We start from the raw sequence: 18840 nt of genomic DNA on the forward strand, positions 1-18840 counted from the left end.
TTTTCTTCTAGCAAATAGTAGTTGCTAGTAAAAATTTGTCCAGTAAAAATTCAGTAAAACTTGCACGTTCAGCTGTCATTTTTGCTCTCTCAATTTCCCCTCTTTTGTTAGTTTCTTGCAAGTTTTTGGGTATGAAAACGACATCCAATAAAAAAAACAGTAAAATTAGTACTGGATTTACTGGATATTGCGCACACGAACAGGGCTTTAATAACACAGGACCAAAAAAAAAATCGATGAAAGGTTCTTTTGACCCGACCAGGTATTTCATATGTTTTTGGGTTCGCTGAACACGAATACGAAGTCCGTTTTGCTCCAGCGTCTAACCTCAAAAAATCTGTGGGACTTTATGCGAGATACAAAAATTTTATATATATTTACGAATTTATTTTTATCTTGGTATTAATGGGTATTTGGGGTCGCTGATTATGATATTGTTTTTTTGCGGAGGGTGTTGCGCAGTTTCTCGTTGGGGAAAATGACAGTGAATCTTACAATTTGTTTCTGACTATGTACAAAACTGTACAAAACCACAAATGATATGATGATCGATGAGCAAATGGGAATTGTTTTGTACAGTTTATTTTCGTACCCTGGTTATTACAAAATACAAAAAAAAATTCCTGAGTTATTTCATCTGTCACCGGCGGGACATAAAAAAGAACCTGCGTTTTGAAGCAGATATATTTTACGGAAACTCTGCGAATTTATTTCCCTTTTCTGTGTGAACTTGATGCCTTATAATAATACAAAGAACCACGAATACAAACAAAGCAAAAACTACAACAAAAATCATTGCTTTACTATAAAAAAAATCCGAAATTCCTCTGTCACGGCTAGGACAACGTTCGTCACGGGTGGGACACGTACGAATTTTTATATGAAAAGGAGCTTTAAATGTGGTCCATGTTGAAGATCATTTATTAAAAAATATCAGAAGCCAAGTAGAAGTTCAATTCATTCACGTCTTATCTTCTAAAAGTTCTGAACAAAAAGTTACAATTTTTGGGTGTAATTGTTAGTTTATTGAGTTTTTATAATTTTTGTACGAAGTTTGAAATGTGGATTTATGTGGTGCTGGTTATGTAATGTGCTAGACTTTTATAAAATAAAAATATAAACATTAAATAAATAAAGGAAAATTGCCAAAAATGGTAAAAATGTCACTTAACTTAATCAGCTGACCACAAGTGTATATAGGTAGTTGTCGCGGGTGGGACATTCTTTACTGTTGAATTAGTCCTATCCAACTATGTGAAAATGAAAACGCAATTGTGGTAAACATTTGCAATGAATTTGTAACATTATGTAACAAAAACGAAACACAACTTCAACTTCTGTAATTAAATATAGCAACTTTTAGCTTTTTTTTGTCACAGGTGGGACAAGAACAATACTGTTTAGTAATAACTCTTAATATAGATAAAGAACTCGCACAATTTTATTAAAAGCAGATGACTTCTACTCTATATTTTTCTTAACAAACACGAATTACACTGAAGCAAAAAGTAAATTTAATAAAAGTTAACTGAAATTGAAAGGGTTATTTTGTACTAGCACCTAACCTGTAACTAATCCACATTATTTAAATAATTCTGTCACCTACAGTTTGTTTTTCCACGGCATTTAAGTAAAATTTAATGAAATACGCTTGAAAACTTTATTTAATTAATAAAAATAAATAATCTTTAATTTTACTGAGGATTTTCGGAAATATTTAGCATCTCTTTTTAGTGCCCAACAGTAATCAGCTTTGGATTCCATTTGCCTTGGTACCATTTTTCTATGATATATATATCCTGATGGAACCGCTCGCCGTGTTCGTCGCTAACGGCACCCAAATTTTCAGGAAACAATTTAAATGTGAGTGTAAGAAGCTTATCTTGAGCGACATTTTGCATATATGCGGATTTTTTGATCGGATTAAGTTTTTCTTCTACCTGTTCCAATATGTCTCTAATTTGTGGCCCTACAAATTTCCCTCTTTAATTTCTTGGAAATTTCTGTTTTCTTCTGTTGTTTTTTTACGAAGCCATTGACTTTTAACAGTTATTTGACTGCAAATATAACAAAAGTTTTCAGGATGATTTACATACACTCTGGGCATCTTCGTACGATATTTAGAAATATCAAAATACCGTTTTAATGTCAATACTAATAAATAATACGCGTAATCACTTCAGTCAATTTAAAAAAAAAAAAAACTGAGGGTAACTGAATAAACTGAATAAAACTAAGTATGAGGTGTATATGCGGTTAGGTAGTAGTATCTAAAAAAAACTTAATTTTGTTTAACACAACCACTGTTTATCAGTGTTATGCATCGCAAATTATTTGAAATTATTTTCAACACAACCTACTTTAAACTCGCTCAAAAAATTTACTTCGAACCTGATTTCAAAACGTAAAAAAAAATAATAAAAAATGCATTTAAATATTTAATTTGTAATTTTTTGACTCAAGATTTTTACAAATATCTTATCCACATTTTTGTTAATTTTATAAAGAAAATAATTTTTGCGCGAGGTTCAGTTTCCCATGGAACCTCCCTAATCAGCACCAAAAAGTCGTATCAAAAACAGCTTTAACATTTGCCGCGCCAAGATTTTTTTTCCCATTTTTTTTTTGGCCTGTGTTATGAATAAGGTCATAATAATTTTCTTAAAATAGTCGCTTACCTGGTATTAATCCCGGTTGTTGCTGTAGTATGGTTGCGGCAGCGCTTGCCGCTCCACCGTGAAACATCGGATTGCGTAACGTTATCATTTTCGGCTGTCCGTTGGCATTCTGAGCTGCTCCACTATCACCAACACTGCCGATAGCGTTTGCAGCAGCTTGAGCGGCGGCAGCAGCGCGTGCATTGCTTTCTTGCTTTGATTTGTTACGCCGTTTCTTACTCTTCGATGGTTTGCCACTGGGCGGCGCCTGGCCACCACCAACACCTGATTTTGTATGGTCTTTTTTGTTATTGCCACTGGCTGGATTTGCCTCTACCATAATGATGCCGCTCTGCTCCAGAGCAGCGGCTGCAGCAGCAACGCCAGCATATGGTGCAGCACCAAAGTAATTGCCACCTGGTGCGATTATCGTCGCACCAGCTTTGTGATGGAATGATTGCGACTGTTGCGCCTGTTGTTGTAACGGTTTCGACAATTTACGTATAGACTCTGATTTTTGACGCAGTTGCTCGCTCTTCACAGGATCCACCTTAGTGAGCGTGATGCCGGGTGGCAGTGAGAGGTTTTCTACTTGAACACCTCGATTTAGCTGGTCCATTATGCTTAGAGCGGGCACCATGCCTTGGTAGCCGCCATTATTGCTGCCATTACTTACACTCGCGTAACTGGGTTGCATCGGTGGTTGACCGTTTACTTTAACACTTAGATTGCCACCAATGTGCAGCGCTTGTAGCTGTTGGGGTAAGTTGTTATACTGTTGTTGTTGTTGCTGCTGCAAGACTGGCTGAGGCGATGGTGGTATCACAACTTCGTCTGGGTTGAAGTAGCCCATATTGTTCGGTATGCCAGCTCCGCAATCCTCATAATTGTGATGCAGATGTTGTTGCTTTTGGAATTTTTTATTACGTTGCGCTTGTCGCTGTGCGCGCTTGGAGAGTGGTTTACTCTCAGCACCGGAGCCTGACATTTGTTGACTGGGCTCGGCAGAATGACGATTGGAATTTTGGTTGCCGTTTCCACCACCACCACCTTATAAAGGGAATCAGAAAAAATTAGGAAAACATTGGGGATATACGTTTTTATTTAATTTCAGTAATCAAATAACATGCAGCATATTCTGCAAATCGTACGGTTTGGAATCGGAACCGAAGTTACAGTTCAAAAGATTATGTTTTAAGAGTATGCAATTCGTTGATTTCAGATTTCTTGCCAACTATCGCTTAAGAAAAAATGCTTTCTTAGAAGTACTAAATGAAAGAAACGTCTATGGCGATATCAATAAAGTTAGCTGCGAGTCCGGGATTCATTATATCATCGTTTCAAAAATATAGACCAGAAGTGATTAGTGTTTTCGACACTGTGCTAAGTGAATTAAGTGGGATATGTCAGAGGAATATAAAAATCGAAACATCATTTCGGGACTACCTTTGAATTTTCAGAATTATTTCGAGGCTTTGGGACTATTGGGACGCGAAAGTTATGCCACAATGTGAGTGTGCCTTAATTTTGGCAAACGGCATCAAATGTAATTGTGCTTCGACATTTATGTTGTACGACCGATTTGACAATTTTTCGCTCTCGGTTTCCTCGTAATTTTGCTTGGTCATTTGACCCATGTAATTTTTTTTTCTCTGCGCTGGCAAGAAAAAATTCGGTAACCGGTAAATAAAGTTCCTGCCAATTTTTAAATCCTTTTCCCATTCTGTGCACTTTTGTTACCGGTACATTTTGTTGCCATCTCATTAGTTGGTACCAAAATATTCCCCCGTGAAATATGTATGTATGCAATACCGGAATTATTACAAATCTTCATAACTGAATTGCTGACCATTTTGGTTGCATTACCAACGTACCTACAATGGCAGTGACAAGAAGTGGTAACACTTTTTGGTAATACAATTTTCCAGTTAGAAAATTATCGGTAAGGTGCAGAATAGACCTGTTAGGACGCTGTTAAACAGACGATAATATGATCCTTGATCACAGCACTTTTTAGTTGCTATAAGTGATTATAGTGAAAATAACGGTTATTCAAATATTTTTTTTTATAATTCCAACGTTGGATATACTTGTGACTTTTCAATTTATATCTTTTATTTATTAAAGTGAGCGGAAGAAAAGTGATATGGGTTTGGGGCTTTTTTAAAAAAAGTTCTGACTATAATAACGTTAGGCTACGGTTAATATGCATGCGTATTCTGACGAAAAATTGTTCTGACGATTTCACCGAAACAAAAAAATAAGTCAGAATACGCATGCATAGTAACCGTAGCCTTACGTGCTCCATTTATGATGCATTCTTTGGCTTTCACCACTCCACTACGTCCTTAGCCAATCACCTAAAGCGAGTGCACATCTGTAATAAATATATAAAATGTGGAGCGCGGATCTTTTAGAGTGCCTTCAACGAATGCGGATCCATATAGCGACGTAACAATGTGAACTAAAAATAAATTCATGTACTGCAAACAGGGCCGGATTAAGAATGTGGGGGCGCGGAGCCGTTATACATGTGGGAGCATTTTTTTGAGTTAATAATTACTTACAATTAATTTGAAAAAAAAAAAACAATTATATTTTAATTTTAACAGTATCGGTAATTATAGACTTCTGACGGCGTGTTTTCTTTTAAAATTCTTGTCTGAATGCCTTTGTACTTGCCACTCATGTTGCATCGAGTATCAAACGACTAACCACGGCAGTCTCGTATATGAACAGAGATGGAATTATTATTTTTGCCTGTACTTTCTCACCCCTCAAAGTTATTATTTCCTCGCAGGTTATTTAGGATAAATAATTCATTTGCACTCGTCCCTTATTTCCAATTTCTTTGATATGTCTGGGGGTCATTCTGAGCTATTAGTTTCAGCATCCTACGGAAATTTCCATTATTGGGTGAAACGAGCATCTCGCCAGAGTCAGGAGAAGCTAAGCTAGGTTCCGCAAGATGTATTGATGGTGCTGACAAATCTTTTTCATACCTAGCGATCTTTTCTGTAATCTCTGAAAAAATATTTTTTTTTGTGTTCTTTCGCCTCTGACTGCAAATATTCGAATAATCGAACACAAGCGACTAGTAATCGAATATAAAGAGCCCTACACATACTATTTAACAGCTGGCTGACATTTTATTGGCTAATCTTAGTATAAAGCAGTCAGATTTAACCGTGCACGAAAAAACTAGCGCTTACTGTTATAAATTTTACATCTATTAATAAACTTTTCATGTAAACATCTTCTTCTTAATTAGAGCTGTAACCACCTAGGCGATTTTGGCCGCGTCCAACAGAGCACTTCAGTCTTCTGTCATAACTGCCGCGAATTGGAAATTCCAAGTGAAGACAAGTCTTTATCCACCTGTTGTTTCCACCGATGTTTTTACCGATTAAGCCGAAGTCGACGGCAGACCCCAGCAATTGTACGCTCTTAAAAAGAATTGTGGCTGAGCGGTTCAGTTCTGCAGCTCGTATTCTCCAATATTAGGTTAAACAAATCACACGAAAGAGAAACCTTGCGCCGTATCAAACGGCTTGGAGAGGTCCTTCCCAATTCTGACGGAGCTGGTGGTATTATTCAACGATAATTTTACACAGCCGTATTAGTTTCGCGGGCATACCGCATCTTTTTTGCATCTCGCCCAAAAGATGGAATCAAGTCGTGAAATTAACTCATGAAAATTTTCGTGCGATGATTTATTACGATTTTCGAAGTGGAGTATTGAGAAAGGAGTGCATTGATCAACTTACTTCGACTTTTGGCGTTGGTGCATTGATCAACTTACTTCGACTTTTGGCGTTGAACCACCACACTTAGCCACTGTGAAACGCCATCTTCTTTGCCAGAATGAATTTCGAGAAGGTTGTCCAAAAACGGTTGCTGTGCCAGAAACAATCGATGCTATCGCGAGATAGAGGCATTGTTGTTCATTGATAAATCTCGTGACCTTAGAGTCTAGGCGTACTCTGTTGTCGATGGGCTTTGCGTTTGATAAACATAATTGCAGGCCCTATCGATTGCCTCCACCACCTCATGAAAATTCACTTTAATGTTCCCTCACGTATTCTTTGTTGTAATGAATTGTTTTTGTGGGTGTTGCTAAATGAGAGGAATGCTCATTTAAGGAGGGCGCTGTCCAAATTTAATGCTTATTCTCCCTCCTTAAACTTCGATTTTTCTCATTCTTGTCATAAGGGTTATCCATATTCTTCGTTATCTTATGGTAAAACATTCTCTCGTCGGGTATGCATTCATCTGACCATATTTTGCGAAAGAGTTGATGCAGGAACCTTATCGGCTCCTCGCCGCCGTACTTAAATAGCTCGGCTGGCAGTCCGCCAGCCCCAGCAGCGTTGTAATTTTTCAGCCACGTAATTTCTATTCGTACCTCGTCATAGTCAGGCGGTGGGACATCGACTCCATCGTCAACAACTGGGGGCTTGGGTTCGCCTTCTACACTACTTCGACGGCTGAATGGATGATCGACCTATCTCGGCAGCCGGTTCGAAAACGCCCTATGTCAGCAAATTTTTGAAGAACGCCTTATTTCAGAATTTGATTTAAGAACGCCCAATATTTTTTTTGAGATAAACGTTTTCAAACCGGCCGCAGTAGAGTGGAAAAGTATTTCATCCACGTTCTGGACATCGGTCACTAGGTCGGCAATGTTGTTCTTACAGAAGTTCGCCCTGTTCTTGAAACCTTCCATCAAACGGCAAACTCTCCTGTCATCAGACAAACAGTCAGATCATAAGCGCCTCGGCAGCCACATCACTGTTGACAGTTACATATTTGAAAAAGTAGACGACTTGACTGACGAAAATGTCAGTCTTCAAACCCAACGGAGACTCACTCTTGCCAACAAGTATTTCTTTAGACTGAATAGGCAGTTGAGAAGAAAAGTCCCCTCTCGTCGTACAAAAATCACACTCTATAAGTCACTCATCAGGCACGTGCTGGAGACATGAACAATAAAACATTCGATGAGGCGGCTCTTGAAGTATTCGAGAGAAAAATTATGCGAAAGATTTGCGGGCATTTGCGCGTAGGTGATGGCGAACACCGCAGAAGGTTTAACGATGAGTTGCAAGAGCTTTACAACGATATAGACATATTGCAGCGGAATAAAATCCAGCGGCTACGCTGGCTCGGTCATGTCATACGAATGGACAGAAGCGATCCAGCTCTGAAAGTATTCAACGCGGGTCGCGATGCTGGTAACAGAGGAAAAGGAATGGGTCCCTAGGGAGGCATTATAAAAATTGGTAAAAATCACAATTTTTGCTTGGGCTTTCGCTTGTTTTGAGTAGATAAAGGTTGCGCTTGAGGATCAGAACCCTTAATCAGCACAATTATTATTTCCGTGTTTCCAGAGAAGCCCGCTTATTGTCGGGCTATTATTATTGCTATTTTTGTTAAAATAATATAAAGCAAGAACTAACATTAATTAAAACAAAAGAAATATTGGTTATAATTAACATTATTTTCCATTTGAAGATTAATTTAATATTGATAACTTGACAATTTAATTCCAAAAAATAACTAATTTCAAGCATTTTTGATATAGAATTAAACAATGTGGATGTTTACACTTGCCTGGTCATCAGGTTATCTGGTTATGTGGTTATTTTGTTAACCAGTCTACAACAATAAAATAAATTAGGGCTATTCAGCAAACCTCATACTGCCGACAAAACTTGATAAACTTATATTTTTGTATGGAATTTATAATTTTTTCACTTTTACGTTTATCGTGTTATATGAATACCCCTACTATGGAATAATAAAACCAAATAACCCGCTAGCCGGCAAGTGTGAACACCCACAATAGAATATTTTGACAACAATTGCAGCACAAAAATTTAAAATTCCTATACTATCACAAGCAAATTGAAATATATTTCCGCTTTGCGCTCTTTCAGCTGAAACTGATTTATGGAAAGTGACAAAAAGATATTTCTGGGTGTTCACACTAGAAGTAAAAATTTCTCTTTGTCTTTCTCCATTTGCACAGCGGCCACGCCGGTATATACGTTGCGGAAAATAAAAAAGTAAACTTATAGCAATTTTGCGATGTTAGGAAACCGTAACCAGTTACAGAACGCATAAAACGATTTAAAAACCGAAAGCCCGAAAATAGTGCCCTAATCGATTTGCAGAACGTGAGAAAGGCCCTATTTGACAAATTTAACATTGTAGAGGATTAAAAACATTTTAAACTTACATAGGCATATGTACATACCGATCTAAAGATGTCATTGTATTTGGTATGTTCGAAGTTATGACTTTGAATTGTGGAATATTCAAAATACCGCATTTCCGACAAATTTTCAAATAGGGCCTTTTATGATGACGATTTTTTTTTAATGAAACTCTTTTACAATTTTTACAAACTTACCTGAACCACGTCCGCTGCGCTCATAGCGCCCGCCACCACGTTTCGGCCGTGAATCGCTTCCCCCACCGTCGCCACCTCCGTTACCGCCACCCCCTCCTCTACTGCCACGCCCTCCCCTGGTTCGTGGCGGATCTTGTAACTGTCCCTGCGGCTGTGTTTGCTTTTGGGATCCGGTGTCAGTAGTCTTTTGCTGCCGAGAGGATTGACGGCCCGATTTTGAAGGTAGTTCGCGGTGTGAAACACTACTAACCACTCTGCCTCCTCCTCCACCTCCGCTAACATGTTTGCTACCTTGACTTGTTTGCACATTTTCCTTACCCTTTGGCTTTCCTTTCGCGTTAAACTGTTCCCGATCAAGTTCACGCTCTCTGTCTTTATCGCCCCTGCGTTGTGATTGCGTCGCTGGGCGATTTTTTGGTTGCGCCATTTGCTGCTGCTGCGGTTTCTGTGGTATTTGTGACGGTGGTTGTTGTTGTTGTTTCTTGTTGACAACATCATCCCTTCGTTGTTCATGTTGGCCTCGCTTGTTCTGTTGTCTTGCGTTTTGTTGATTAGCGTTACGATTTTCTTTTATATTCGGCTCGTTCACCTTACTTTTAGCCTTCGGGACAACAGATGTGGTGTTTGCCGCCGCCGCGGTGGGAATCGTCGGCTCCGGTTTAGGCGCTTGAGCCGGTGTTGCTTTTGGAGTATTCTTGGATTTAGATGAAGGCGGTTGTACGGTTGTCTTTTGCTGCACAGCGGCAACTTGTTTTTGTTGCTGCAGATTTTCTGAGTCTGTTTCGTTATCCTCCTCACCCAAGCTTGATAAAGCTGAGTCCCAATCTGAGTCTGAGTCTTGCGTATGCAATGTAGCAAAAGGGTTATTGTCAAATTGTCCGTTGTCAACGAGCCTTGTGCGGCGTACTCGCTCCTTTCTGCGCTTCTTTCGCTCTTTCAATTCAGCGTCATCTTCCACTATTGCTGTTGGCTCTGGCGGAGGGGTTGGCGCCCTCTCTATTTTCTTCGGTTCATCCATTTTTTTATTGCCTCCGTTGCCCTTACTCGATTGCTCTTGAATGTCCTTTTGCTGAAGCTGTTTACTTGCTGCTTTCTGTTTCTTTTGTGATGCTGCCGGCTTTTGAACCTGACTTTGAGTCTTCTGTTGCTGCGTTGCCAATTTGCCTTTCTTTCCTCCTTCAGCTCCCGATGCGCCCGGTTTATGACTGCTTACAGAGTTTTCGCGCGTATTCATTTGACTATTGACTGGAGTAGCTGATAGCGATGTGGCTGCAGAGCATGAAGTAGTTGTGGAAGCTGAACGGCGTTGCACCGCATGTGTTGCTGCTTTCCCAGCATTCTTAGGTGCCCCTTCGACCGCTTCTGCTGTGGATACGGATGTAGTTGATGCCGAGGGCGTAACGACATTCCTGCTAGAATTCCTCTTTGATTTTGAATTGGGCATTGCGGCTACATCCCGCTGTTCCACAGCTTCGACCGCTTTCGGCTTAGACTTCTTGCCCGCTTTTTGCTGACTGTTCGATTTCTCCAGGCGCGCACGCGCTTGCTCTTGCCGTAGTAGTTCTTCTTCAGCAGCAACTGCCGCCTCCTCAGCTGCCAATTTTGCCGCTCTGCGTCGCTCCTTTTTCAGTTGCGTTTTAGACAGAGGTGGTGGTGGTATTGCTAGTGACGCCGGAATTTCACTGGCGACAATGGGCGGTGGTGGTGGCGGCGCTTGCATTGGCAGTGGCAACGGTATTTGCTGTAAGGGCAATTGCGTCATTGGCGGGGCCGAAGTTGGCACCATTTGTCCATTGATGAACGTGTATAGCAACTTATCTTTGTCTGCAGGACTGGCCTTTGTACTTATAGTGACGCGCGGCTCTGTGACATTCGATAACTGCTGTATGGGAAGTTGCGTCATTGGCGGCGCGGTAGTTGGCACCAGCTGCCCATTGACGAATGTGTAGAGCAACTTATCCTTATCTGGCGAGCTACCCTTGGCGGTGACCGTGACGCGTGGTTCCGGCACGTTTGGCAAGTTAACGCGGCGTATTGTGACAATACGTTTAGAGGGGTCCGCATTTGAGTTGCAAGCGGCGTTGGCCGCCATTGCAGCAACCACATCGGGGGAGAGTGTTTGATGCGGTGGTGGCGCATAGCACATGGGTGCTGGCAGGGGTGTGCGTATCATGCCATAGCCCGCCGTGGCAGCGCCGGCATTTAGCGCGCCGCTTTGTGACGACTGGAAGTCTATTTGATAGGGAGAAAAAGTAGCCCCTGGCACATTGGCATGAGCAAACGCAGATGGCAGCGTGTAGTTATTATTGCCCTGCGCAATGCCAGAAGCAACATTCAGGTTGTTAATGCCACCATTGGCATTGGCGGATGTGGAGGGCAAATTTGCGTTTGTACTGGCATTGGCGCATGCGCTTGCGCTACTTCCGGTACCTGTAGTTGCATTCTCTTCGATTGATTTTAACTTTTCTATTTGTTGTTCCTTTGTCGGCAAATAAGAAAATCTAAATTCAGCGTTGGTCTGTTTTAAAGTGGCAATCAACTCCAATATCACAGTTTCTACTTTTGCTTTTGCACGTTGCAGCTTTTTGATGTTCGTCTCGAGGTCAGCGATTTGCTTCTTGTCGCGTTTCTTACTAGACTTTAGCAGTTTCAATTTCTGTTTGTCAGTGAATTCCTTGAAATAGATATCATGAAATTGGCCACGCAAATCCTGCAGTTCCGTTATACGCTTTTCTTCCTCTTTGCGTTGCTTTTGTTTTGCTTTTTTAGCAGCCTTCTTCGGGTTAGTGGGTTGCGGTTGAGCCTTTTTACCGGTGCCATTGCTTCCGCTAGGGCCCCCTTCGATGTAGCTCAGTGTTTCGTTTATCCATTTGCGTACTTTCGATTGATCGCGTGAATAATTATCTAGGAACTCTTTCGAATAGCTGTTTAGATATACACTGAGCACACTCAAATCTCGTGAAGTGCTGCCACCGCCCTTATCACTTCCACCTGCAGCGTTTTTGGTACTAGCGCCTCTGGTGCTGTTGACCTCACGATTCGCCGCCTCCCAGGCAGCAGCATTCGGTCCCGAATTTGCAGGCTTCTTTGCCGGTGGAGTTCCGGATGAACCTGTTGCCGTCGCCGCCGACGAAGTAGCTTTTTTACCCACAGCACTTTGCGTTGCTGTAGGGGCCGAGGCTGTTGTAGACTGCGCCGCTTGCCCAGCGACGGATGTTGCATTCATATGCAAATGGCTAATACGCTTGCACAATGTACTTAAACACACTAAGCTGTCGTCATCGTCCTCCAATTTGTTACCAGTAGTACTATGCGGTTTGGAATTGGCGGCGGTAGCTGCTGCCGCTGCTTTTGCTACCGCCTTCAATGAAGGTGGCTGTTTAGTGCTGGTGCTTGGTGTCGCCTCTGGCTGCGTTGGCGGCTGCTGCTGATCACCAGTAGCTGCTGCGGATGCTGCAGCTTTCATATTTTTGCGCGCATTTACCAGCTGCGACAACTTTTTGCGTAGCCTATCGCGCGTCTCGTTCATACGAGCGTGATTGCACTCCTAGTGAAGAAATACATGTATGTACATATATATACACAGTAAGTAACATTTCAAAATTGGATAGTTTAAATCAATGCAGATAAAAAAAGATAAAGGTTCAGTTCAAAACAACGACAAAAAATACATACGTTTAATTATTAATTCATTGCTTTATAGGTAACTCACATCCAAAATGGGACAGTTAGGTCGAGGCCACGCAATGAGCAGCTGAGCGTCTTAAAATTAAAACATATGAAATAGTCTTGAAGTGGACAGGCACTGAGCGGTATTTCTGAGCGGATGAGCGGCATTTCTGTATGGCGCCGCTCAGACTCTCGCCGCTTTGCCGCTCATTGCGTGGCCTCGATGAATGCCGACATACATGCGCAAAATAGTCGCGTTTTTCAAATTTAGTTATTTATTAAAGAAAATGGATTTTTAAAAGCTGAAAGCACCGTATCCGGCTAGTAAAGCGCCATATCTTCCATAATACTCCATCTAATTGAACGATTGAAACACCATTTTGAATGACAGTTTCACCGGTTGAGTTAAAAAATAAAAATAGCGTAAATGCGTTCAGCGAATAAAAGGCATTTAAATGCACTCTTAACTCGAAGTAACAATTTTGAAGAGGGTTGCCAACTTTCTAAAAGTATTAAAATAACCCTCTCCACCTTGAAAGTGTCCCAAATTAACCGTCACTATTTAAGAGGAAAAATAACCCACAAAACAGAACAGGGGGTTTATTTTTTGTAGATAAGCGCTCCTCTCAGTGGAAAAGGGTTATTTGCATATAATTTCCTCTGCTGTTGGTCTCGTACACTTATAGCTGGGAGAGATAAAAATAAGTGTTAGATCGCGGTTACCCACGAACGTGTACGCAGGGTACCGTAGAAGTGCGTAGAAACATATCAAATTTGCTGTTGATAGAGAGAGAGAGAGAAGCAACGTCAACGTCACGGTCATGCGCTGGTAGGGTTGCGTGATTTTAAATCCTTATTGATTTAAAATCCGCTATCAATTAAGAAATACTATTTGATTTGTGATTCGTGAGTTAATTTGTCAACCAAATTAGAAATAAATATTTTCGTAATTTTACAACTAAATAATACTTTTGTTATGCAACGCAAATAAGATGTTCAAGTATCTTCCAACTTCCAGTTCTATGAGATTCCTTGGGATTTTTGAGACTAATTAGGGACTTTCGAAACTTCTTCAGGATTTTCGGAATCTTCGGGACTACTTCAAGATTTTTAGTCTCCTTCGGGATTTTTGGACAATTTCGGGATTTTCGAGACTTTGGGATTTTTAGACTATTACGGGATCCCCAAAAATTCCGAGAATCCCGAAGATTCCGAAAACCAATAAAAATATCGATTATAAAAACGATATCCACATCGATAAGAAAATCGATACCCAAATCGATAACAAAATAGATAAAAAATATCAATAACAAAATCCATAAAAATATCGACTCTTATATCGATTAGCCCCGAGAATACTGAAAATCCCGAAATAGTTCCCAGGCCTCTGTGTCGCTATCTATACCATTTTCTTTGCTTTTATCGGTATCCTTATCTTCATCTTCTTAATATATAATGTTTTGACCTATTCAATATCACGCAAATCAATGATAACAAAATACTCCACACATTTATTCAGCAGCGATTTTATGTTAAAAAAATGATGATTGCATAAAAATGAATGCGCATTTTATTTCCAATCTGTGATTTGGTGGAGAAAAGATTTACCTCTGTTCGGATTTTGTTCAACAATATGTGAGTAGGGATCAATTATATCCAATAGAACTTTTGAACTCCCTGAATTCGTCGGATTTACTACCCAATAAATTAATTTTCCAGTCCTGCCTTTCCACTTAGTAAAAAAACAGTTCGCGGTAAAGGTAGCCTTTCCTATGGCAATCAATAAAGCACAACGTCACACGCTTCAAAGGGCAGGGTTATATCTACCGTAACCAGGGCTCGAATCGTAACATCCGTTCACGGCTCGAAAACGATACGAAAGCAAATTTCGTGATACGTCAGACAGTATACGCTGAATGGGACAAAGAGTACGTTCACGTATGTCATACTCCGAAAAATGTATTTTTACGTGACGAGTAGTACGATATCGTATGTGACGATTGCATGGGCAACTAGCTGTACGTGGCTTTTTCAATAGTTCGTACATTTAACGATATGTATTTAGGTGGGTATCCAAGAAACTTCCAACCAAAGAGAAAATAATGATCACTTTATCTTTTCTAATATCCCAGTCAGAAAAGTAGTAATGAATTACATGCGTGATAAATAATATAATGTATTTCTTATGAGTTCTCGATAATATTACTGCTAACTATGTAATCAGCATTCTAATGTATTCAAAACGTTTCAAACATTTCATATTAAACCACATTCATTTCTACTACTAGATAATGCAAAATTGAATGCCCCACTTTTCTGAGGACATCGCCTTGGGGAAAAAAAGCATTTTCGAATGTGAAAATGGTTGTTTTAATGATTATTTTTTCGATTACTATACGTTACATTTTCCCACTGGGATTGTTTTCAAAGAAGTTTTGTAAGGTTTCAGTTAAAATTACACATTTGTAATTACTGCAATGAAACAAACTCCTGAAGCATATACCTGAGTTAATTTATTTCCATTTTATTCCAAAACATTTGATGCGAATAATTCGCACGGGTACGCTAGTATAATATAATACTTCGCCAATTTCCCGTTGCGATTTATTCTTTCTTGTAAGCGAAGTACCACGCTTTTAACGAGCTTTGAACAGCAGGTGACAGAAATTTGTTTCCTATCATTTAAAATTGTTTGCTTTACTCAGAATTACTGCTCACGGATCTATTAGCAAAGCTTCTTTTAAGGTGGGAGTTATACATACACATTGAAAGCTACCCAGCGAGCAAAAAATCTGAAAACGGAAAAAAGTCGATGAAAACCGGATTTTTGTCCGTTTACCGATTCCATTTCCGGATACTTTAATGATCCATTTTCCTACTAAAATGTACGGCAGAAACGTATGTACGTACAGAAAAGTACCGAAAATGGTGGTGAAAAGCATAGCATAAATTCACTCACGTCATGCTTAGCACCGTCAGCCAAAAAAATTATTAAAAATGGACGCGATTTCTTAGTCTTGAAATTTTCACTTTTACCTATTTAAATTTAATGGACTACAAAACTGCATACCTATAAATTCTGAACAAAAATTAAAAATTTTTGGGTGTAATTGTTGAGGTTAAGGTTTGTTGAATTTTTATATTTTTTGTAAGAAGTTTGAAATGCGGATTTATGTGGTTCTGGTTAGGTAATGTGCTAACTAAAAAACTATAAGCATTCGATTAACAAAAAAAAAACTGCTCAAAATTAATCAGCAGACCACAAGGGTATATAGATAATGGACGAGTTCGCGCATCCCCCCTCCTCCCCTGTGTCTACCTCAATAAACAAATAAAACTTATCAGCCCTGTAAACCTACCTCTGACAACTATACCACACATAGCTGTCACGGGTGGGACATGCTTCTCTGTTAAATTATGCTTATCTAACTACGTGGAAACGGCAATGCAATTGTGCTAAATACTTGCAATGAATTTCTAACATTATGTAACAAACATGGAAAACACCCCCTCAACTTATGTAATTAAATATAACAACTTTTAGTTTTTTTGTCACGGATGGGACTAGACAATAAGGCTGAATAATAACTCATAATATAGATAAAGCAGTCACACAATTTGATATATAAAACAATTTTATTAAAAGCAGATGAGTTCTACTAGATATTTGTCTTGCCAAACACTTGAATTATGAATCGCAAATTATTTGACAGTGCATTCAACACAACCTACTTTAAACTCAATCAAAAAATTTACGTAGAACTTGATTTCAAAACGTAAAAAAAGCGAATAAAAATGCATTTAAAGCTTTAATTTGTTATTTTTTGGTTGATTCAAGATTTTTACAAATTTCTTATCCACACGTTTGTTAGTTTTATAAAGAAAATGATTTTTGCACTGAGCTCCACTTTTCCATGGATCCTCCCATAACCAGTCCCACAAACTTTAAAAAACTTTAAAAATTGCCCCAAAAATTTTAATCTTTTTATTAAGATTTTTTTTTTTTAATTTTAGGTATGCAATTTTATATAGCCATTTAATTTAGTAGGTTAGGGTGCAAATTTCAAGACGCTAAAAAATCGAGTTGACTTTTAAAAATTTTTTTTTGGCTGAAGGTGTTGTGCATTTTCCCCATTGATTTTTGAGAATTTTTTTTGGTGACGGATTTTTGGATTATTTTCCATATAGGCATGAATTTCTGCAAAAAAAAAAAAAAATCTCAAAAATTAACGTGATTTTTATCAGGTTGAAACTGGCACTTCATTACACTATAATTGTATGCGCTATAAAACTGAATCTAAAGATTCAGATAAAAAGTTGAACTGTTGATGAAAATTTGTCGAATTTGCCTAAATTTTTCTATAAAGTTTGAAACTGTGACTTTTATGTTTTTGCATAAAGCTTGCACCGTATTTTTATAGAAAGATATCTAACGAAAAAAATTGGGTCGAAAAAACATTACGAATATTAAAAACAAAATCAACACATGGTGATTGTTTGAGTCACTGTATATATTTTCTGATCATATCACACACCTAGATTTAAAGTGCGATCAACTCAAAAAAAATTTAGGACGATTTTTTTTTTTCATAAATCAATTCATAGGACTTTCCTTCAATTAAAAACAAATTAAAACTCTATGTGGCAGTAGGCAAATGACGATCTACTAGAGCAGTTCAGATTTATTACGTCTAGAGCTGATCTCCAAACTAGAAGGCTACAAGATGTTGTGCAGGCAAATAGAAACTACGTCCCCTTTGGTCCATTCGACAGAATAGTGAACATTGTCAACCAACATGCATTGAATGTACACTTCTTTGGAGGGTCTCTACATCGCAATTTCATTCATTTCGTTTTGTTTGCCTTCTCACGATCCAGAAAATAAAGGTCGCGCCATTCGCGGACCGCTAACCCTCTCATCTATGATTTGACAGCATCCACCCAATCGCTGACGTCATAAAATACTTTTGTTTACATTCACTGTTGCCAACTTAATGCTTTTCGCACCAAATTTAGTGGGTATTCAAAACGCGAACATTTTTGAGTTTGGTGCTTGGTGCGTTTTTTTGCTTTTGTTTTTAGTTTGAAGACACCAAATTATAAAATCTTAAAAAAATGGAAGCAAAATTTATAGCAATCATAAGCGTGGTAAGCAACTTCACAAAATTTTAAATAAAATCATGGCACAATCATAAGCGACAACAAAATATGTGGCAGCACCTTCAATCAAGCCAGAAGAAATCGACCGTCGTGCAAGAAACATTGATTTTTATTAATTTGAATCGGCATCCTTACAATATAATTATGTATGCATATAAAGTCCATAAAATACACCAATAAATATTTGGTGCTTTTTCAAATTCAAAACATGGCAATACTGCCTTTTGTTCGATGATTCCTCTTTTTCTTGTTGAGTTCGTCTTGCTCTCTCATTCAGGTATTTATTGACGTCACGGCCAGTTACTCTCAGCTCGATTGGCGCAATCTTGTATTCTATCATTCTTGGACACTTCTATGCAAGTTTTTTTTGCGCACGAAAGCGCCAAAACATAATAAGTTGTAACGATTACGTACTACTGCTACGAACTATTATCGTTCGAGAAAAACAAGGTTTTGTACAGTAATCGGAGTCAATCGGAGTGACCCAGAATAAAACAAAGTGTAATAAAAATTTAAGAAACTAAAAAAAAAAAAATCATGCAAACGTTTGAAGGATTTATAAGCGGCGCGCAACATATCATGCTCCATCATTGCTCCTCATACCATAACTTTGGAAGCATTCTGGTAACGCTCCACGTCCAATTTATCTCTGAGGGCATCTGCTACACTTTCTGCATACACGCGATTGTTTTGCTGATTGCGATATTAGTTTCGAGAAAAGTTTTTATTTTAAATTAGGAAAATCATGCATCAAATTAAACATTTTTTAATTTTTGTCTCTTATGACGTACATACATATTTGAGAAGGTCTAGCAAAGAAAGAAAAGGTGAACTCACGACTACTGTCCCTAAAAATATCTTGACCTGATGGTCACTTATAGTCATATGTACAATAAAAAATTCTGGAAAATTGTGCTATTTATTGAAACAAAAAAAAAA

The 18840-nt window shown here is 38.8% G+C and overlaps 1 protein-coding gene across 1 annotated transcript in view; it reads right to left on the reverse strand.

The window, feature by feature from the left end:
• The window catches only part of LOC118737812, a gene marked incomplete in the record, with an annotated part of 45679 nt that overhangs the window by 12705 nt on the left and 14134 nt on the right, over positions 1–18840 (reverse strand). Inside the window, 2 exon segments of the mRNA XM_036468583.1 lie at positions 2679–3707; positions 9073–12619. Of these exon segments, the coding sequence (XP_036324476.1) occupies positions 2679–3707; positions 9073–12619 (4576 nt within the window).

Source organism: Rhagoletis pomonella, unplaced genomic scaffold, assembly GCF_013731165.1.
Source record: "Rhagoletis pomonella isolate Grant_MI unplaced genomic scaffold, Rhpom_1.0 Rhpom_scaffold_00004, whole genome shotgun sequence".
In the NCBI taxonomy this organism is placed as follows: domain Eukaryota; kingdom Metazoa; phylum Arthropoda; class Insecta; order Diptera; family Tephritidae; genus Rhagoletis; species Rhagoletis pomonella.